This window comes from Manis javanica, chromosome 13 (genome assembly GCF_040802235.1).
Source record: "Manis javanica isolate MJ-LG chromosome 13, MJ_LKY, whole genome shotgun sequence".
Taxonomy (NCBI): domain Eukaryota; kingdom Metazoa; phylum Chordata; class Mammalia; order Pholidota; family Manidae; genus Manis; species Manis javanica.
The window spans coordinates 18,265,851-18,284,091 of NC_133168.1; the positions used below are offsets into that span (position 1 = coordinate 18,265,851).

General features: G+C 37.0%; 1 protein-coding gene across 4 annotated transcripts in view; it reads left to right on the plus strand.

The window, feature by feature from the left end:
* Positions 1-18,241, plus strand: part of RARS2 (arginyl-tRNA synthetase 2, mitochondrial) — a 75,510-nt gene that overhangs the window by 16,374 nt on the left and 40,895 nt on the right. For 2 of the 4 annotated variants that reach the window (XM_017671695.3, XM_037013881.2), the window contains exons 2-5: positions 5,891-5,964; positions 9,834-9,936; positions 11,258-11,341; positions 18,111-18,208. In XM_017671695.3, the coding sequence (XP_017527184.3) occupies positions 5,891-5,964; positions 9,834-9,936; positions 11,258-11,341; positions 18,111-18,208 (359 nt within the window). Of the gene's footprint in view, positions 1-5,890; positions 5,965-9,833; positions 9,937-11,257; positions 11,352-18,110; positions 18,209-18,241 lie in introns of those variants that run through there. The other 2 variants (XM_017671697.3, XM_017671698.3) reach the window with 2 other exon arrangements.

Below are 18,241 nucleotides of genomic sequence, written 5' to 3' on the forward strand. Positions count from 1 at the left end.
AGGATGGTGTGCACAGTGGAAGTGTTAAACCAGCCAAACCCCAGAGATTTGTCAAAACACCTGACTGGTAAAATGGGTTCCCTGATCACTACAAAGTGTGAGAGGGGTCCCCAAGTAGGGGTAATCTTTTCTAATAGAATTTTAGCTACAGAAGAAGCAGGACCTGTCTACAATAGAAAGCTTTGATACAGTGAAAAAATACACAAGCCATGACATATTTGTTTCTATAAGATGGGGGAAGCTGTGTAAAATACGCTCGTGTGAATAGGTTTCCTCAGCTTGCACTTTGGACAAGTAGGACAAGTGACATAGGCACTTTTTGGTGCCCTTATTAATATTTCTTCACCAATATTGGTTCATGAACACTAATTTTGTGAATAGACCAATGGTTTAATGCATGTACAGTGGAAAGTAATGGGGGATTTTGAATTTGATAGGGCTGGATTTTTATTTGGTCCAGACTGGAGTTCTCTCTTTTTATTGAACCAAGAATTATTAGATTGCCAGTATTATTTTTCCTTTTCTGTGGCCTATTGGGTGTTTCTGGTAATTTGGAAAAACTTTCCTTTGGACCACAACAGAGATTTGGCTATTGGTTTCCTTGAAAGCTTTAAGTTTTTTTGTTGGAACTATCAGTGAGATGGTTTTCTTTGGCCTCCAGGGAGTTAAGTTTGGAATGAATGCCCAGAGCAGCCAGCAAAAATGTGGCATCTAATACATGTTGGACATAGGAACCATTTTTTATTTTACCCCACTGGAGGAAAGGATACTTCATTTCTCTAATATTCCAAGGTTATGAGCTACCCCAAAGGCATACATCTATTGGTATAAATGTTTGCAGCTTTACCGTTAGCTAACGTACAAGCTCAAGGAAGGTTGTGTAACTCAGCCTGTTGGGCCAAAATAGCCAAAGGTAAAGGTGCAGCTGCCTCAGTGACTTCAAAAGGAGTTGGAATAGCATACCCAGCATGATATATACCTTTTTCATCCTTTAAATAAGAGCCATCAGTAAACCATGAAAAGTCTGCCTTAGTAAGAGGAGTGTCTTGTAAATTGCCACAAGGAGTGAAAAGGTGACCTGTCAGCATTAAGCGTTTGTGTGGAGTTTTTATTCTGGATCCATATGTAGTCCTTATTCTGAGATCAGATGCCCTGAGTATCAGACCTGAGTTTGAGCAAACCGCAGCTTTTCTTTGGCGACTATGGCCAAAAAGTCCCTTAAGACCAAAAGTTTTAACAGGTGAATGCTGTCTTCCTGTGAAGAGACTTGAGAAGGGGAGCAGAGAAGCAAATCACCTATTATTGTAACAAGATAGAGCCTGCAGAAATCTATATCATCCAAGTAAGGTTTGTGAAAAGTAAGATGGTTTCTGTGTAATCCTAGGGCATTACTTTCAAGGTGTATTGCCATTCTTCCCAAGTGAAAGCAGAGATACTGACTATCCTTTTCAACTGGAGTACTAAAAATGTATTGCATAAATTAGTTACAGTGAAAATTTGCTTTCAGTGGGAATGGATGTCAGTAGTGTATGGGGATTAGTATTAACAGAACACTGAGGGATAAGAATGTTATTTATTGCTAAGAGGTCCTGGATAAACCTCCATCCTCAGCCACTGGGTTTTCAGGTAAAATAGTGATATTATAAGAAGTGCAGGGAATAATGAGGCTCTGAGCCTTGTAATTTATTATGTGCCTGCTGCCTTGAAGGGCTTCTTTGTTGGGTATTGATTAATTCTGGGGAGAGGTTTTGAGGAATCTCTTTGAATCTTGATGGGAAATGCACTGTGGATTTTGCCAATATCAGTTGAAGATGATGCCTGTAAAGAGGATGATAGCTGATCCAATAGGAACAATGGTCAGTGTCCCCAGACTCAACTATAGTGCTGTCAGAGATGGAGCAAATAAAAGATGTCAGAGGGCCACTTAATTTCCCTGGCTGGCTATTTTGATTACTGCTGTCAAACTCTGGAATGATTTACCCCTTTGAGAAAAAGAAATTTTGGCATGATATTTTTCTAAGAAATCTCAGCCCAATAAATGAACAGGGGCAGAGAAACTAAGGAGAAAAGGGTGAGTATCTCTTAAAGGGCCTAAACAAAAGGGACAGGTTCAGAGATAGCAACCTGTTGAGGTTTACTGGAGACCCCTACTGCTTGAACAGGTTTAGTACTCCAAGGCAGGGACTGCTTTGTAGCAGTGGGATTGAGCATTGAGAGTGTAGCCTTGGTATCAGTAAGGACCGAGAGAGAGGCTTTCTCAATCTGGAGACTGGTTTCTCTGAGCCGACTAAGAGGCAGGGTTGGGAACAGCCCTGTGGTTCCTTAGAGCCTGATCATTGGGAATTCAGAGGACACTAGAAAGGCTGGCTAGAGGGCTGAAGGCTCCTGGAGCACCTTAGTTCCTGAGAGTCTTCTTTCCAGGGCTCTGGCTCTTTGCAGTAACAGCCAAAACTAGGAGATTTTTGGCTTCTTTTAGAGCCCTTCATTTGCCAGAGTTGAAAGTTGAGAAGTTTAGTATTCCTCCTTTTAGGTGACTCATCTAGGGTGTGAACAAGCTGGTTTGCCAAATTAAATCTGGATTGGACCTAGTTTCCCATTCCATCCTGAGCCTTTTACCTGGCAGAGAAGGACTCCAGTTCAGCCCATTAATAAACAGTTAAATGCTACCCATGTGGATTCAACATGTAAAGACCAAAATTTTCTTCAAAGATAATTTCAAGTCAGGCTGAAGCTAATTGTAATAATTATGAACAGGTTCATCAGGCTTTTTGTGTACAAGCCTAAATTTTGTTCCAATCAACAGGCTTAGGAGAAGCTACTATAATTGCTTGGTGGAAATTTCCAGCAAGTGTTCTTGCATCTTGCCCAAAGTTAGAGGTCTGTTTCTACAAATCCCTTTCCAGATGTTTCCACCAGGCTAGTTTCATCCAGTGTTTGGTTTGGCCCTCACCAACAAGCATGTGGACTAATTGATATACCAATTTGAGAAAACCAGGTTTAAGTTTGAATAACTATGTTAAATTCTTAAGCAAACCTATGGGGGTCCTCAGTCACTTTAGGAAACTCTAACTATGGCTTGCAGTTTGACCTTAGTCCAGGGAACATGAGAAACTTGGGGTCCATCTGGATCCTCAGAAGACTTAACTTTAAAAGTGCAGGTTTTAGTAGGTTCAGGAGAGGATGTTACAGAGGAGAGTTTCAGAGGAAAAGAGAAGTTAGGTGAAAGGATTAAAGTGGAACGAGGTACAGAGGCCGTCGGGTCAGTGCAGAGGGAACAGGAACATGATGCCAGAGGCCAGGCCTGAGCACAAGGTGACAGCCACATGCCTGGAGACCAGATGAGGGAGGGAAACAAAGAGGCCTAAAAAGCTGTTTTGACTTCTTTAAATGGTTTGTTTGCCTCAGTTAATTTAGAAATAGTATTTTGCAAAGAGGCAAACTTAGAATCCTGAAAATGTTTGGAAGTTCAAGGTGTCAATTAAGATAGGCATGTTGCTCAGTTTTGGGGTGTTTTGTTGTTGTTGTTGTTATTTTGTTTTGTTTCTGAGCCGCAGCTTTCTAATTTAATTTTGAGAAAAACAAGTTTGGGTAGATCAAAAGTTCCCCATAATGGCCACTGGGGTTCTGAATTACTTTTGGTTCAGTTGGTTACCTATGCATTTAGAAATTTAGAAATGTATGTGAGAAGGGATCAGACTTTTTAAACATAAAAGTGGCTGGGGTCCCAAAATGTGGGGTCACCCTCAAAATGCTGTTGGGAAATCCCCTTCGGCGGAGGCCTCCCTCTCCCTGCGGGCTATAGGAAAATAATTCATGAACAGTTCAAACAGGTGCAAACAGGTTTATTAAAGTGAAAGTGTTTGAGAAGGGAGTGCAGGCAGGTTCAAGAGGAGAGCCTTGTGGGGGTGGGGGATGGGGGTAGTCCCTGGCTCCCCTACTTTTATTTTAGGGATTAAGCAGGAGGTGGAATATTCATCAGGAGAGGTGGGCTTTTCTTGGAAAGGGGAGGTGATTTCCAGGAATTAGGGTGACACCCCTATTTATGCCTGTAAATGGCCATTCTCAGAACTGTCATGGCACTGGGGGTGATTTTTAGTGTGTATGTTAGTGAGCATATACTAAGCTTTGGGGTGACCCCGAGGTCATCTTGTCCCCCATACTGGACCCAACTGGCTTATACTGGTTTATAAGCCTATTGATACAGCCTTAGCCTCGCCAGGTGCAGGCCTAGCCTAGCCAGGCATCCTGTTCTGTGTCTGATACAAATTCGGCCGTCCTTATGTGCCCTATTCTAGCCTGCCTCAAAATCATTTTGATAACTGGGGTCCCATTTCTTAGAGGTTTTTCTCTAGAGCAGTAAGAAAAGTTCCTAAATAGCACAGTTTCAACAGGAACAGCCTGGTTTCAAAAAGGAAGTGGACCAAAGGCCAGCACAGGTCCAACAGGAACAGTTGATCCCCAAAAGAATACAGACCAAGGGCCAACACAGTTCCAACAGGACCAGTCTGGTCCCAAAAAAGTAGGACCAAAGGCCAAAGGAGTGCTCTCAGAAAGGACAGGGCCATAAAACAAATGCCAAGTCAAACCTGGAGAGCTCAAAAAATGCGAAGGGAGCAGAGCTCAAAATCCAGAAGAAACTTACCCTCAGCCTCCAAGGCTGGCAGTGAGCTGAGCTGGCTCTGTGGGTACTCGCACCTGTTTGCTCACTAGCTTCAGAGCTTTTGGGGGTCTTCTGGATCCCACTTCTGATCAGCAAATACTGTTAACCTTAAAAATAAAACTCAGTTATTTTGCCAGCAAAAATGAGTTTATTCAGGAGCAGCAGAGAATTCCAATTCAGGGCGTGCCAGCATCAGCAAAACCACAGGCAAGTCCAACAAACAAGAGGAACAGTTAGTTACCAAGGAGGAGGGAGTTTGGAGGGGCTGTTCTGAAAGGCCTTTAGAGAAAAGCAAGAGTTGAGGAGGATCAGGGGTCTCCCCTTCGTTGAGTTGCTGGGGTAGTCAGTTTCTTATAGGAAAGGCAGTGTACATCTTTTCCTGTTGGGACTTGTAATGATGACTCTTTGCTCTTGATGATTCTTTTGTTGGGATCTGTAATTGACACAGAATGGTACTACTCCCCCTTTTAGTCTCCTGACTCCACTTTAGTAAGGTTTTTCTTTTATTGCTTTTCACAGAATCATTCAATAAATGGGAATGTCTCCTCAAACAAACGGAGTTTCTGGTTAGGGCAGTAGTTAGTAACTATAAGCTATTCATTACAGTTACTCAAGGAGCTTTTTTAAATACAGATGCCTCCAACCCCTGTTATTTTGATGAGTAAGCCTTTGATAGGGCCCAGGGATAAGATTTTTTCCCCCATTTTTTATTTGTTTGCTTGTTTACTTTTAAATGCCATGAGATTTTTGTCTTTTGTTCACTACTACATCTCCAGTTCTTAGAACTGTGCCTGAAACAAAGTATGCACTCAGTAAATACTTTATGAATGAATAAATATGAATTATCTTTGGTCCTTCAGTGGTTCATTCCCTTTCTTTTTGTAAAACAAATAAAATGTATTTTTAAATTTACAGATACAAACTTCATCCTTTTTGGGGAATAGTTCTGTTTGCTCCTTTATGGCCAAACCCTTTTCTCACCCTCATCCCCTGGCAACTGTTGATCTAGTATTCGTCCTTATGAGTTGAGGTTTTACAGAATGTCAAAAAACTTGAATCATGTAGTATATAGCCTTTTGAGTCTGGCCTTTGTCACTTAGCATAGTGCATTTGAGACTCATTTATGTTGTTCAGTATCTCAGTATTCTTTTTATTACTGAGTGATGTTCCATTGACTGTGGAGCAGATATATTAACAATCTTGCTGAATTTTGTTCTGTCTGATTTTTAGCTTTCCAAAGTGTTGGATCTTCCACCAGAAAGCTTGATCAAGTCAATATCTGCAGTTCCAGTTTCCAAAAAAGAGTTAAGTATAATGTATTTGTAACAATCTAAAATGTTGCTGACTCTTACCAGCATACCGAAAAAAAAACCTTACTCTCCAATTTATAGAATATCCTTGAAATTAACCTTAAGATATGATTTAACCTATTCTCATTGATTTAAATAATAAAATTAAAATCTGTATTTTATGTACTCTGACATGGCGGATTGTATTAGTATTCTCATGTTGTTTTGATGTTTGTTTATGCTAATAACCATTTTAAGAAAAATTAGGAATGAAGTTCAAATTTAATTCTGTAACAGAAAATGGAAGAGCTAAGATCATGGTTAGAATCTTGGTTTTTGAAGAGATCTTAGAGATTATGTACCTATCTGAAGCTTGAATACTGTTATACCATATTTTTCTGTTTGTTTGTTTTTGTGGTTTTTGTCTTTGTTCTATGTGTTTCCATTGGAGGACTCCCAGTGACAGAGAAGTACAGGTTAGCCCTGTGTAGAACAAATAGCTGCTTTCTTGGGTGGAGGGAGAGGTCTGTCTCTATGAGTATGGTTATTCTAATTGATACATGTTTACCATTTGGCCAGAACTCTTAAATACTTGGATAAAATGCCATCTCAGTCAAGTAATAATGACAAGAAATTAGCTGCATAGTAAGCATTTATGCCCTAAGCTTTAGAAAGATATAAAGATAAGATTATCAGTATCATTATGTCCTCATATTTTGATTCCTTAACTTTGTCAGGATTTTAATTCAGTAGGATGATATTCTTGTATCCAGAGTAGGACAAAGAGTTAAGTGGAAAAGGAAGAGAAAGGTTTCATATGGTCCTGTAAAAGAGAGCATTTTTACGTGACCTGCTGCCATTTTTAAACTTCCTCTGTATTAGGTTTCAATAGCAGAGGCAACTGACCAGAGGGACCTCATAATTATATGTCAATTGATATATATTCCAAACCAGCCACTTATTTCATAAAATCTATAAATGACATTCTGCATAGTATTGGGAATATCTCAGTTTTTATTTTATGTTTCAAAGGTCATTAATAAGCTGAACTATGTTGGCCCATCTTTTCAGTAAGATTTCCTTTACTTGCCTGGAGCTCCTTGGGGCAGCTCCACTTTAACAATCTGAAATACAAAGACTGGTTCATAGAAAATAAATACTGGAGATGACCTCAAAATTTTTCAAGTTACATGTCTAAAATTCTGCATGTTAAATTTTAGAACAAAGAGAATTTAGAACAAAGAGAATCTCTTCTGCTTTGCTGTAATAGACCCAGGTATCCTTTACAGTATTAAAACCAATTTAACTATTCTATATTTCTACCTTTATTCTGAAATGTTAAGTTTCAGGAGAATTAAGAGATACTATTTTTGTTAATATAATTAGGGTGATATGAATAAGTTTAATCAGATCTCCTAATTCAATTATATTTTTAGCTCTGGTAGAATTTCTGTTTATTACTGATCATGGTAGAAAGGATTAATAACTTCATTACAAGCTAGTAATACTCAGGTCTATGGATTTCACTGTTAACACCACACTCCTCAGAAGTAGTGAGAAAGTAGCTATTGTTTTTTCAGCTTTTTAAAAAAATTATGAAAGAATACTTGAATGAGCCTGCGTGCCCATCGCTCACTATCATCAGGACATGGCCAGTTGTGTTTCCTCTATACCCCCACCACTCTACTGCTTCGCAATGGGTTATTTTGATAGCTACTGCTTTTCATAGTCTGATGTTATGTTGTTTTACAAGCTTTTTTAAAAAATTAGTTTTTCTCCCACAAAAACAAAACGTAGAATCTTAAAGAAATTTAGAAAATACAGAAGAATAAGAAGAGGGAAGATAATCTTTTAGTCTGTTATCTTAATACAATAGTCTTACTACAGTAAGACAACTGATATTAGCAAGTTGGTATTTTTTTACATTTTCTATTTAAACTTGTCCTATAGCTTTAAAAAAAATAGAGGTGTAAAACTAAAGTGTGATTTTTGAACTCTTTTCCCTAGACATCATTCTTTTTCTGTAAATAACACTTTTAACAATGGCTAAGTAATACTCTAAGCTCTGCTATTGATGCATTTAGATTATTTTCAGTTCTGAGTTTTTACATAATTCCCATTCAAGAATTACCTCTTTAGATAGACAAAACTTTCTTGTGGCTATATGATTAAAAGCTCCTAAAAGGGAAATTGGGAGGTAGGTCAGGTCTTTTTGAGATCCCGTTCTCACTTCTCTAAAACACATACTTCTCTTTTGGGCCTATCTTGTCAGCAAATAACCCTGCACATAATTTCAGAATTCTTGTTTTGAATATTCCTAGTATAATAAATTGGTGTTAATCATTGTTAATGGACTAAAAGGGTGGTTTTTATCCTACCATTAGATTAATCTAATTGATCTAATTGGAAATACTTATAATACAGTTTTTTAATTGAATTGGTCTAGACTAAAATTGCAGATGCCTCCTACTACTCTTAATTTATTAAAACTCTATAGAAGCTCATGTGACTTCTTTGTGTTTTTGGATGTTTGGGAGCCATCCTATAAGCTTATGGTCATACCACATCTTTTATAAGGTATTCTAGCTATATGTAAAATACCACAATTTAATCTTTGGTATATGAAAATGTATAAATTTCTATTAATATCATCATATGGCTCTTACTACTTTTAATTAAAAATTTTTTATTTTCAAAAATCTTTGTGTTTATGTATTATTCCAATTTGTTAAATTAATTTCCTCAATTTCCCACATTATTGCCCTAAATTCTTGACTAAAATATCAGAGTCCTTTGTTAAGAATGAATACAATAAATACTTTCAAACCTTATATGAGTTTTTCTACAACGAAAGTTAATCTTTAAATTGAATTCTTATGTAATGGTTGTGAATAGTCTGAGAAAAGAAACAAAGTACAATTTACTGACCAACCCAATACATGAAGAGCTACAGGACTCAGTACAGATACTATTTAACATTTTTATTTAACATCACAACTAGGATTGGTAGTATTTGACCCTGATTCACTTCACAGTGTTGCTGAGCAATGAGGGGCCATTATCATCACCATTTCACTGAGGTACAAGGAGGGCTAAGCAAACTGCTCAAATCACACAGGTAGTGATTGACGGGTGACCTTGGGTCCACAGTTACAGCCCAGATGTCGTAGATGAGTTTGGGTTGTTACATGTAATGCACACTAGGCTGACGGATAATGGATTAAGGCTCAGGAAAATTCTTAATGGTCATGTTGACTAGGTTCTTGAATATGATATTAAACAGAAGTAATACAGATTTTTCAAGCGTGTCCTTAGATTTCAGGAGTAATAAAAACAAAGTCACCTGTGCCCCTTTAAAATATGTCCTTTTGTGTCTGTGACAATGGGCTATACAAACAATGATTCAACCCACTTACTCTGCCCATAGAGTCTCATTCTCTAGTTCCTTATTAAATACCAGAAGATGTTCAGTGTGGCTAATTATATAGGTGTTTGTAGATCAATTAAACACTTTTTCACACTTTGAACTATTTCAGACTAACAGGAAAATTTATAGAGGATAATGTAATGAACACTCACACCCTCCCTTTCTAACATGTCAAGTGTAAACTTTTTTCAGAAGTGACTGTTGTAACTATCTCACAGGGGTACCATAAAGCTACAGGTAGGTGATGGAAGAGGAAGAATTTTATAAGATGGTAAAGATAAAGTTCTAAGTCAATACAAGATGATATTTCTAATTGCTTTGTATTTTGAAAGCATAATACCTTCTGATAAATTGTGTCAGTGTAAAAGAACACAAAGTGATTAGTGCCTTTTTTTTTTACACTAGTAATGTTTTTAAGGTAACAACAGTTTTATCCTGTTTCATTGTCTGTTTTTAGAGAAGTAGCTGATTTTCAGCTTTCTGTGGATTCTCTATTAGAAAACAACAATGACCGCCTAAGACAGGATATTCAAGTTCAAGCCACAAGACTGGCAGAGAAGGTACTTTAGCACTGTTATGTTTTTTTGATATTATAATGAACTTACTGTCTTAAAAATACTCTGCAAGCTATTGTCAGCCATAGTGAATTTAATAGTGTTTCTTTGTTCAAGGCACCTTAGAAAATATAGCTTGAATTCATTTTAGCCATGTACTTACTGTAAGGTTAGGACGAGTTTTCAAATTAATTACAGGGTATTCCCTCTTGAGCTGACATTGTTCAATTTTTAGATTCACTACTTACAAGAGGACTGAAGTGTTCATTAAATTTACAGACTGAAGCTGGATGGACTTCTGAATTTAGAGAGCAGGCTTGATAAATTAGAGCAGTGGGTTACAGTTTTTAAAGTGAGATTCTGAGAATAAAAGAAAAAATGATTAGATGTAAATAGGATCATGATAGCAGAGAAGCAGCGGTTAGATGATTTAATAAACCTCTTTCATTTCTAATTTCTCTGATGGGGTTTGTATCTAAAAGAGGAATTGAAAGGATTGTAGAGAATGACCAAATCTAAATTGTTAGTGTAATACCATCAGAGAAGGTAAGTTTTTAAAAAATAGGGTTTATACAGGTGACTGAGAGGAGTTATTGGGCACACTGAAAAATTGGAATAGTGTCAGTCACTATCATAGAACATGTTTACAGAACTAATTTGATAAAGGGTCTTTAGTATGACTAAAATAATTTTAGTCATAAAAATCCCATATTTTTATCAGGAAGTACACCAGGAGAAGAATTATCCTAATTACTCTATTTAGTCTCTTTCCCCCATCTCCACTGAGTTCTCAGAAACAAAGATTAGTGGCTCTTTCTTGACAGTAAGTATTTCTTCAAGTGTCATGGGTATGTCAGGTACTTTGAACATCTAGTTGGTTAAAATGTTAAGGCCCATTCACTAAAGACAATTTTTAAATCTATTTTCACATTAGGCATTGGTGCAGGCATGTTAGCGTAGGCCTCAACACAGTGTCCTGTGCCATGGCTCTTGTAAAGACATGTGAGATAAAAGGAGTTCATTGCATGTTGGGGTACATAGGATAGGGGTAAAATACTTTCTTCCTTGTTAGTTGGGGAATGGGAAAGATGAAGAGACTGTGAACCCAGAATAGTGTTCTACTTAGGAAAACAAGAACTGAATACAGAATAGCTTTCTAATCAGGAAAAAAAGAAAATGTGTTTACCCAAATACAGTGAAGAATTGAAGAGACTGGCTAAGTCCCAGGACCAGATATGCTGTGAGAGATGATGTACCCACTGCCATTGGATGCCAATTTGATGGGATCAGAACTGCAAATCTCATCAGGCCTATTTTATCTTTTCAGCTAAAATGTGATACAGTGGTGAGTGAAATCAGCACTGGTCAAGGGACTGTAAATTTCAAAATAAACAGAGAACTTTTAACAAAGGTAAGAACAGGTATGTTCCAGCTGTTGCACCTTCAGTCTCTCCATCTGCTTTAGGTACGGGGTTTTCCTCCAGTTCTTAAATTTACTATTCCTCCTCTTGTCTCAAAACCTTTGCACATTCTGATCCCTCTGCCTGGTTGCAACCCCACATTATCTTAATTCTTCAGATCTTTATACTTCCTGGGCAGTGCCTTTCTGACCCCTTCATTTTTCTGCTCTCATAACATGGTATTTGTCTCCTTGGCAGAACTTACCTAGTTGATATTTTACATTCCTTTTATTTGATCAATGCCTGTTGTCGTTTGAACTCTAATTCCCACTAGCACTAGGTCTTATGGCATCTGTTTTTCTCACTCTTGGGTCCCCAGTTCCGAGCACAGTGCCTAGCACGCAGTAGGTGCGAGATAACTATCATTGAGTGAATTAGTGGACTCTGTATTGAATATAAGAAAAGTACTGCTGGTTTCTGCTCTCTGGTAGCTTACAATCTGTTGGAAGCATAGATTTATACAGAAGAAACCCTAAAACAACTTCTTCTAATAAAAATATTCAAACAAACAAAAAAAGATGATTGATACTGTAAGCATAAGATCAGAAGTGGAGAAATCAGGATGGCCTGAGGCATCCCATGAGTCACGTAGTATTGGATCACTTGTGAGTGAGACTGTGGGTGACAAGTAATCCTTGATAGGCAGTGATGTGAGACCTTTTATTGAGAGTTCATCTCAATTGAACTTTAAAATTTATCATATTACATACTTGGATCTACTTTTTTTTAAAGAAATACATACCATATTGACTTGGTTAGGCTTGGTAAATGCTGCAGTTTTGAATTGAAAATAATTATAAAACCAAAATTTCTAATAACATAGTTTCTCACCAGGGTTATTGAATTTACATGTATTTGTACATCAGCTCTATAATTCTTCTGAAGGAGTGTTAGTGTTTCATGCTTTTGTCTATCTTTGAACATTTTCCTTTTAACTTTTTAAATTTCCACTTCCAGGTAAGTTAGTTCACCAAAATCAGCCCCAAGAATGAGTAGGAAATTTGTTTTGAGCTTGTTAAAAATTGTATATATATAACCTGCTGGTCTCTTGATGACATTTCATGTCAACTTAGCAAACCAGTGAGTCTAATTTACCATTTTTAAATAAATGACTCTTTCTTTCAGTTACTATCTTAAGTCTTATGAGGCAGCTTGCCAAAATGCCCACCAAGCTTTAGGCTACTTGATAGGCAAAATATTATACATTTTTTGTTTTCCCTGAGATAGGAAAGTATACTATAGTAGATGGAATTTGCCTTTACAGCCAACTTAGCTGAAAGAGATGTGGTTTGTATATCGAGAAATGCATATATTTCCTTAACAATTTAAAATTCCAATGGTCATGCCACAGACACATGAAAAGGTGCTCAACATCAGTAATCAGCATGAAAATGCCAATCAAAACCACAGCAAGATATCACCTCTCACCAGTCACAATGTCTGTTATCTAAAAGACAAATAACAAATGTTGGTGAAGATGTGGAGAAAAAGGGAGCCCTCCTACACTGTTGGTGGGAATGTAAATTGGTGCAGCCACTATGGAAAGCAGTTTGGAGGTTCCTCAAAAAACTAAAAATAGAAATACCATATCACCCAATAATTCTACTTCTAGAAATTTACCCAAAGAAAACAAAATCTCTTATTCAAAAAGATATATGCATCCCTATATTTATTGCCACATTATTTACAATGGCCAGGATATGGAAGCAACTGAAGTGTCCATCAATAGATGAATGGATAAAGAAGATACAGTACATATATACACAATGGAATATTATTCGGCCATAAAAAGGAAAATAATCTTGACATTTGTGACATGGTTGGACCTAGAGGATATTATGCTAAGTGAAACAGATTAAACAGAAAAAGACAAATATATGATTTCACTTATATGTAGAATCCAGAAAACAAAATAAATAGACTCAGCAGGCACGGAATAGACTGGTGGTTGCTATAAGGAAGGGAGGGAGGGGGTGGGTCAATAGATGAAGGGGAAAAACAAATCAATGAGACTGTTTGATACCTTGATCTGGGTGATGGTTACATGAGTGTGTACATATGTCAAAATTCATCAAGCTGTATACTTAAGATTTGTGTATTTTATTGTATGTACCTCAATTTAAAAAGGAAAAAATTTCAGTGGCCTTAAATTTTCAGGCTTTATTACAATTAATAAACTATGAGATTTTCTTTGGTTTAAGGATGCCCACTAGCTTGCTTAATGAAAACATTTCCAAGTACTTCTCAATTGACAACGGAGGGACAAGAGTTAGGGCTTTGAGAATTAGCTATTCTTTCTCACAAAAATGCAGCCTTGATGATCTGCATTTTAGTGTGATTTTATTAAGAAAACAAGCAGATTGCTCATAGTAGCCCTGCTCAGTGTCACAGTAAAGATACATCCTAGAGTAGTGAACATACATAGTCTGAAAAGGGGGTGTTGAATGTGCCTGTTATAAGTTAAAATTTTTGTACAAAAATTCTTGTTTGCTTAAGGTCTAATTTCTTCTACATCTGGCTCCATTATTTTCAGGCCTTAAACAGTGGTTGTTTGCATTTCCAATGAATTTTTTAGATCACATCAAGAAAAAAAAAATCAAACCCTCCATATGACAATTAAAAAACTTTTTCTTTTTAACATTTTAAAGTTATTAAGATTGACATGTGGCCAGTGATCTATGTCCACAGCTTCTCAGAGATGTACGAATTTGTCGTAGCTTATATATGTACAAACAGCCTTGCAGAAAACACATCCATTCATGCATTGTAACTGCATTATTAGCACTGGCCTCTCCGGGATGATTGGGTGTTAGCTTAAGTTTGGATTGCTAATAGCGACTTAAAATGTCTTCATATAAATCATCCTCCAAGGTAGAAGGCTATATTGTGAAATAAAAGGCAATGGGAACCGTCCGATCTATGGGACTAGCTAATTTTTCAAAGCTGTAAGTTGGTATGACCAGTTGATACATTGTAAAGAACTATCGCTTTGGTACCAAACTTTTACTTGTCAGAAGCTTACAGATGACTTTAAAGGGAAGTTGTTACTTCAAATAATAGTTAATTAAGTTTAGGGAAGAAAAGAAAGAAAATACAATGTTAATTAAATAGGAAGAAGCAAACAAAATCCTGTTTTTGGGGAGTGCTTTAAAAATGCACAATGGATAACATTTTTATTTCACAGGTACACATGCATTTTATTTGCCAAATTCAACTTGTTTGCTCTACCAAAACTTCAGGAAAAAAAGAAAAAGAGATACTAATTTAAATAGCTCTGATTCTACTGATTATTTCTGCCAACAGGCAGTAGATGCATTCAAGTCATGTGTAGTATCAATTGGCCGGGCACATGGATAGAATGAATGATTAAGTACTTTTCAACTATTGCCCAAAGAACCAACTAGACAAATGCGTAGTGGTACCTTCCTTAGAAATACCAGTGAGAGCTGTAGAGAAAAAGCTACCAACAAAGAGTTAAATAAAATGACAAAAACCATTAACAGAAAAAAGTGATGGCAATATGCAAAATACCAGCCATTCAGAATATTCATTAATTTCTAAAGAATTACAAAAAGTGAAACCTTTGACAGATTTAATTTCTGGTTATAAAACTCTTAGGCACTTATACTTATATTAATGAGTACATCTTATAATTAAACATAATTATTGATGCAGAGATGGGCCTGTAGCTTATTCATCTATTGAAATATCAGGGAACTTTACTAGGTCACTGACTTTCTGTAGTTAAAAGCTTTCTAATGTAATAAACTTATTGCTTATAATTTGCTAAGGACTGAAATCTAAAGATAAAATGATCCTGCCCTCAAGGAATTTGTGATCGAAAAGAAAAGCATAAAAAATATCACAGTGTAATATGTGATGATTATGGTAAGTGAAGAGTAATACAATGGAGGCATGTATAAGCTGCAATACAATGTGGAGAAGTACACAGATGTCTATCTTGATGAAAGTGGAGGTAACCTTGAATTGGGATAAAAACAAAGAAGAATATACCTGGGAAATACACGGGCAGGCATTCTAAGCAGAGGGGACAGATTGGGCCGGAGTATAAGCAGTCAATAACATGGCATTGCCTGGAAATCAGCAGGTGATTTGAGTATGGTTTGCACATAGAATGGCATGGGGAGGAAATGAAATCACACAGCGGCCTTACATGCTTTGCATAAAAATTCAGCTTTTTCCTATGTCATTATTTTCCATAGATGTGTTTTATATACCACAGTTAGCACATGTGTGAATTTTGGCGTGACATTAATGAAGTTTACTCATTTTAATAGTTACATATTTATTATAAGAAAAAAACTAACACTTCTAACATGTGATTTTTATAGATATTACAATGTGTCTTTTAACAAAATTTTCTCAAGGTTTAAAAACGATGTGGAAGTAAAGTAAAAATCAAGTCGGAAATTGGTAAAATCTTTTAAATAGTAGGGAATCTTTAAATGGTTTAAATAGAACTTCAAGTTGATTAAGAATATATATGTTATATAAGAAGATCAGTGTTATTTTGTTGTGGTGGTTGTTTTTGTAGTGGTGTAGCTGACAAATGCTGAGGGGCTCAACCAGGCCAGAAGGGATGACTGTCGTGATATTTAGGAGGGCTCGGTGATTAATAGGTGATTGGTTATGGAGGTTTAGGTAAAAGGGTAAATCTTAGGAACTCCTAGGTCTCTGACTCAGTTAGCTGGGTAAGAGCAGGTAAAGTTCATGGAAAGGGAGAATGTGGAAGGAAGAGAAGTACATTCTGTTTGAAGGGCCTGAGAGAGATGCCCAGTCCTGAGTTAGACGCATCTCCAGAGTGGCCCGGGAGAGATTCTGTTAGGTGAGTTGTAGTTGAAGTCGCAAGACTTTATGGCTAGGAGAAGTGTAAAGTTAGCAGCCAGGAGCCCCTAAGCAGTGCAGGGTGAGGAGTTAGGGGCAGCCAGTGCAAGGGGAGGCTGGAAAGAAAACTGAGAAGCAGAACTCAGTGGAGGGTAGTGTCATTTGAACCAAAGAGGGAGGGTGGTTGCAAGAAGAGAGTAGGATCCGCTAAGAGGATGCCGGAAAGGTAGATGCCCCTGGGAAGGCAGAAAGGGACCAGGATTAGGGCAGATGATCGAAAGGGACTCTAGATTTATCTCAATTGATTGAATTATTTGGCAAAAAGAATGTATTCATAAAAGTAACCTTAAAATTTAAGCATTCAATTAGGTTTGGCATTTAGATATTTGATTTTGGGGGCACTTTCAGTGAAAAGAGCACTGGGTAGCAGAGAAATAGAGAAATAGCAGAGAAAGAAACTGTAAAAATTGTCAATGGGAAGTTTGGAAGTGGAGTGTGTAAGGTAGTCCTTTATTAAAGTTGCTTTTCTGTGCCAGAGAAATCAGTGAACCAAGGGTCATTTGGTGCAGAGAATTCTATTATTGCTATTACCTTTTGTGGAGTCTACCTTCCATTACATAAAAAGGGATGGAAAGTGAGAAAATAGATAGACCGTAATTTTGAATCACAAAGTATGAATTTCTTTTCAAAAGTGCTTACCTTCCCACTTACAGTCTTCTCATCATCCCATTCGTAGATTAATTGACATTTAGTAAGCTCCTAATGCATGAGGGGCACTGTTCTTTTTATTTTCTTTATATTGTGTGAATCCTTTCTCTCTGGCACGTACTGTACAGTATGAGTGAAGTGAAGAGAACATTATTTTCTCTGTGTCCTTGGGCAAATATGTACTGCTTCTCAACCTTTTTTTTTTTTTGCATCTATTGAATGGGAAATGTTACCCATCTTTTAAGATTGTGAGCCTTAAAGATGACGTAAAAGTATCTGCATCTAACCTAGCACTCTGTAGGTGCTTAAGACTGCTCAGTATTGCCTGGCTGCCTCCTACTACCTTCTCTGACTTTTCCATTAAGTGACCATCTTAACCAACTCTTATGATAGTAAAATTCTTCACATCATAAACCAGTGTAAGAGTAAATAAAAGTCGATCACAGTGAATTCAAAACCCTTCCATTCTGAATAAATACACCCATACATAAATACATAAATCATCACTATTAGCAAAAAATAAAGTAAGAATTTTGTGAACTATCCAATAGTTGTGTGTTTTAACTGAAAACTAACCTGGAATATGTTTTGGCAGTTTGTGTGAGATTTCCTTGTTCTTTTCTTTTATACCCAAAAAGTATTTGAATTCTAATTTTGGGCAAAGTTTTTGCTTCATACCGTAGAACAGTATGACCCCGGGAAAGGTACTTAACCTCTGTGCTTCTGCTTACTCATCTGTAATAAAAGTAATACTTCTCTCTTAGATTGGTTGTGAGGATTAAATGAGTTACCACTAGAAGATGCTTAGAACAGTGCCTGGCCCATAGTATGCATTGATATAGGATTAGGTGCTGCTTCTGGTTTTCTTGTTAGTATTTGTGGTAGGACTTTTGGCAGTTACTGTAAAATATCCACCTCATCGGTTACTGTAAGGACAAACGGACATGATATAAAATGGCCCAGAGTTCCCGTCAGCGTTTCCTCATCTTATTACTGCCATGACCAGCATTAGCAACTGGAGAAGGTGCTGCTGCTGACAGTGCTTTAAAGTTTTCAGTTCGGTAAATTAGAATGAGCAAATGAGCAACATTTAGTTCACGCTAAGAAAGTAATAAATAAAATTGCAGTTTGTTTCCATCATTAAGTCCCATACTTGTTACTTTTCAGACAGTGCTACAGCAAGTGATGGAAGATGGGTCAAAATATGGATTAAAAAGTGAGCTTTTCTCTGGTCTTCCCCCGAAGAAGGTCGTGGTTGAATTCAGGTGAGTGCCTGCTCATCTTAGCCAGTTAATTAA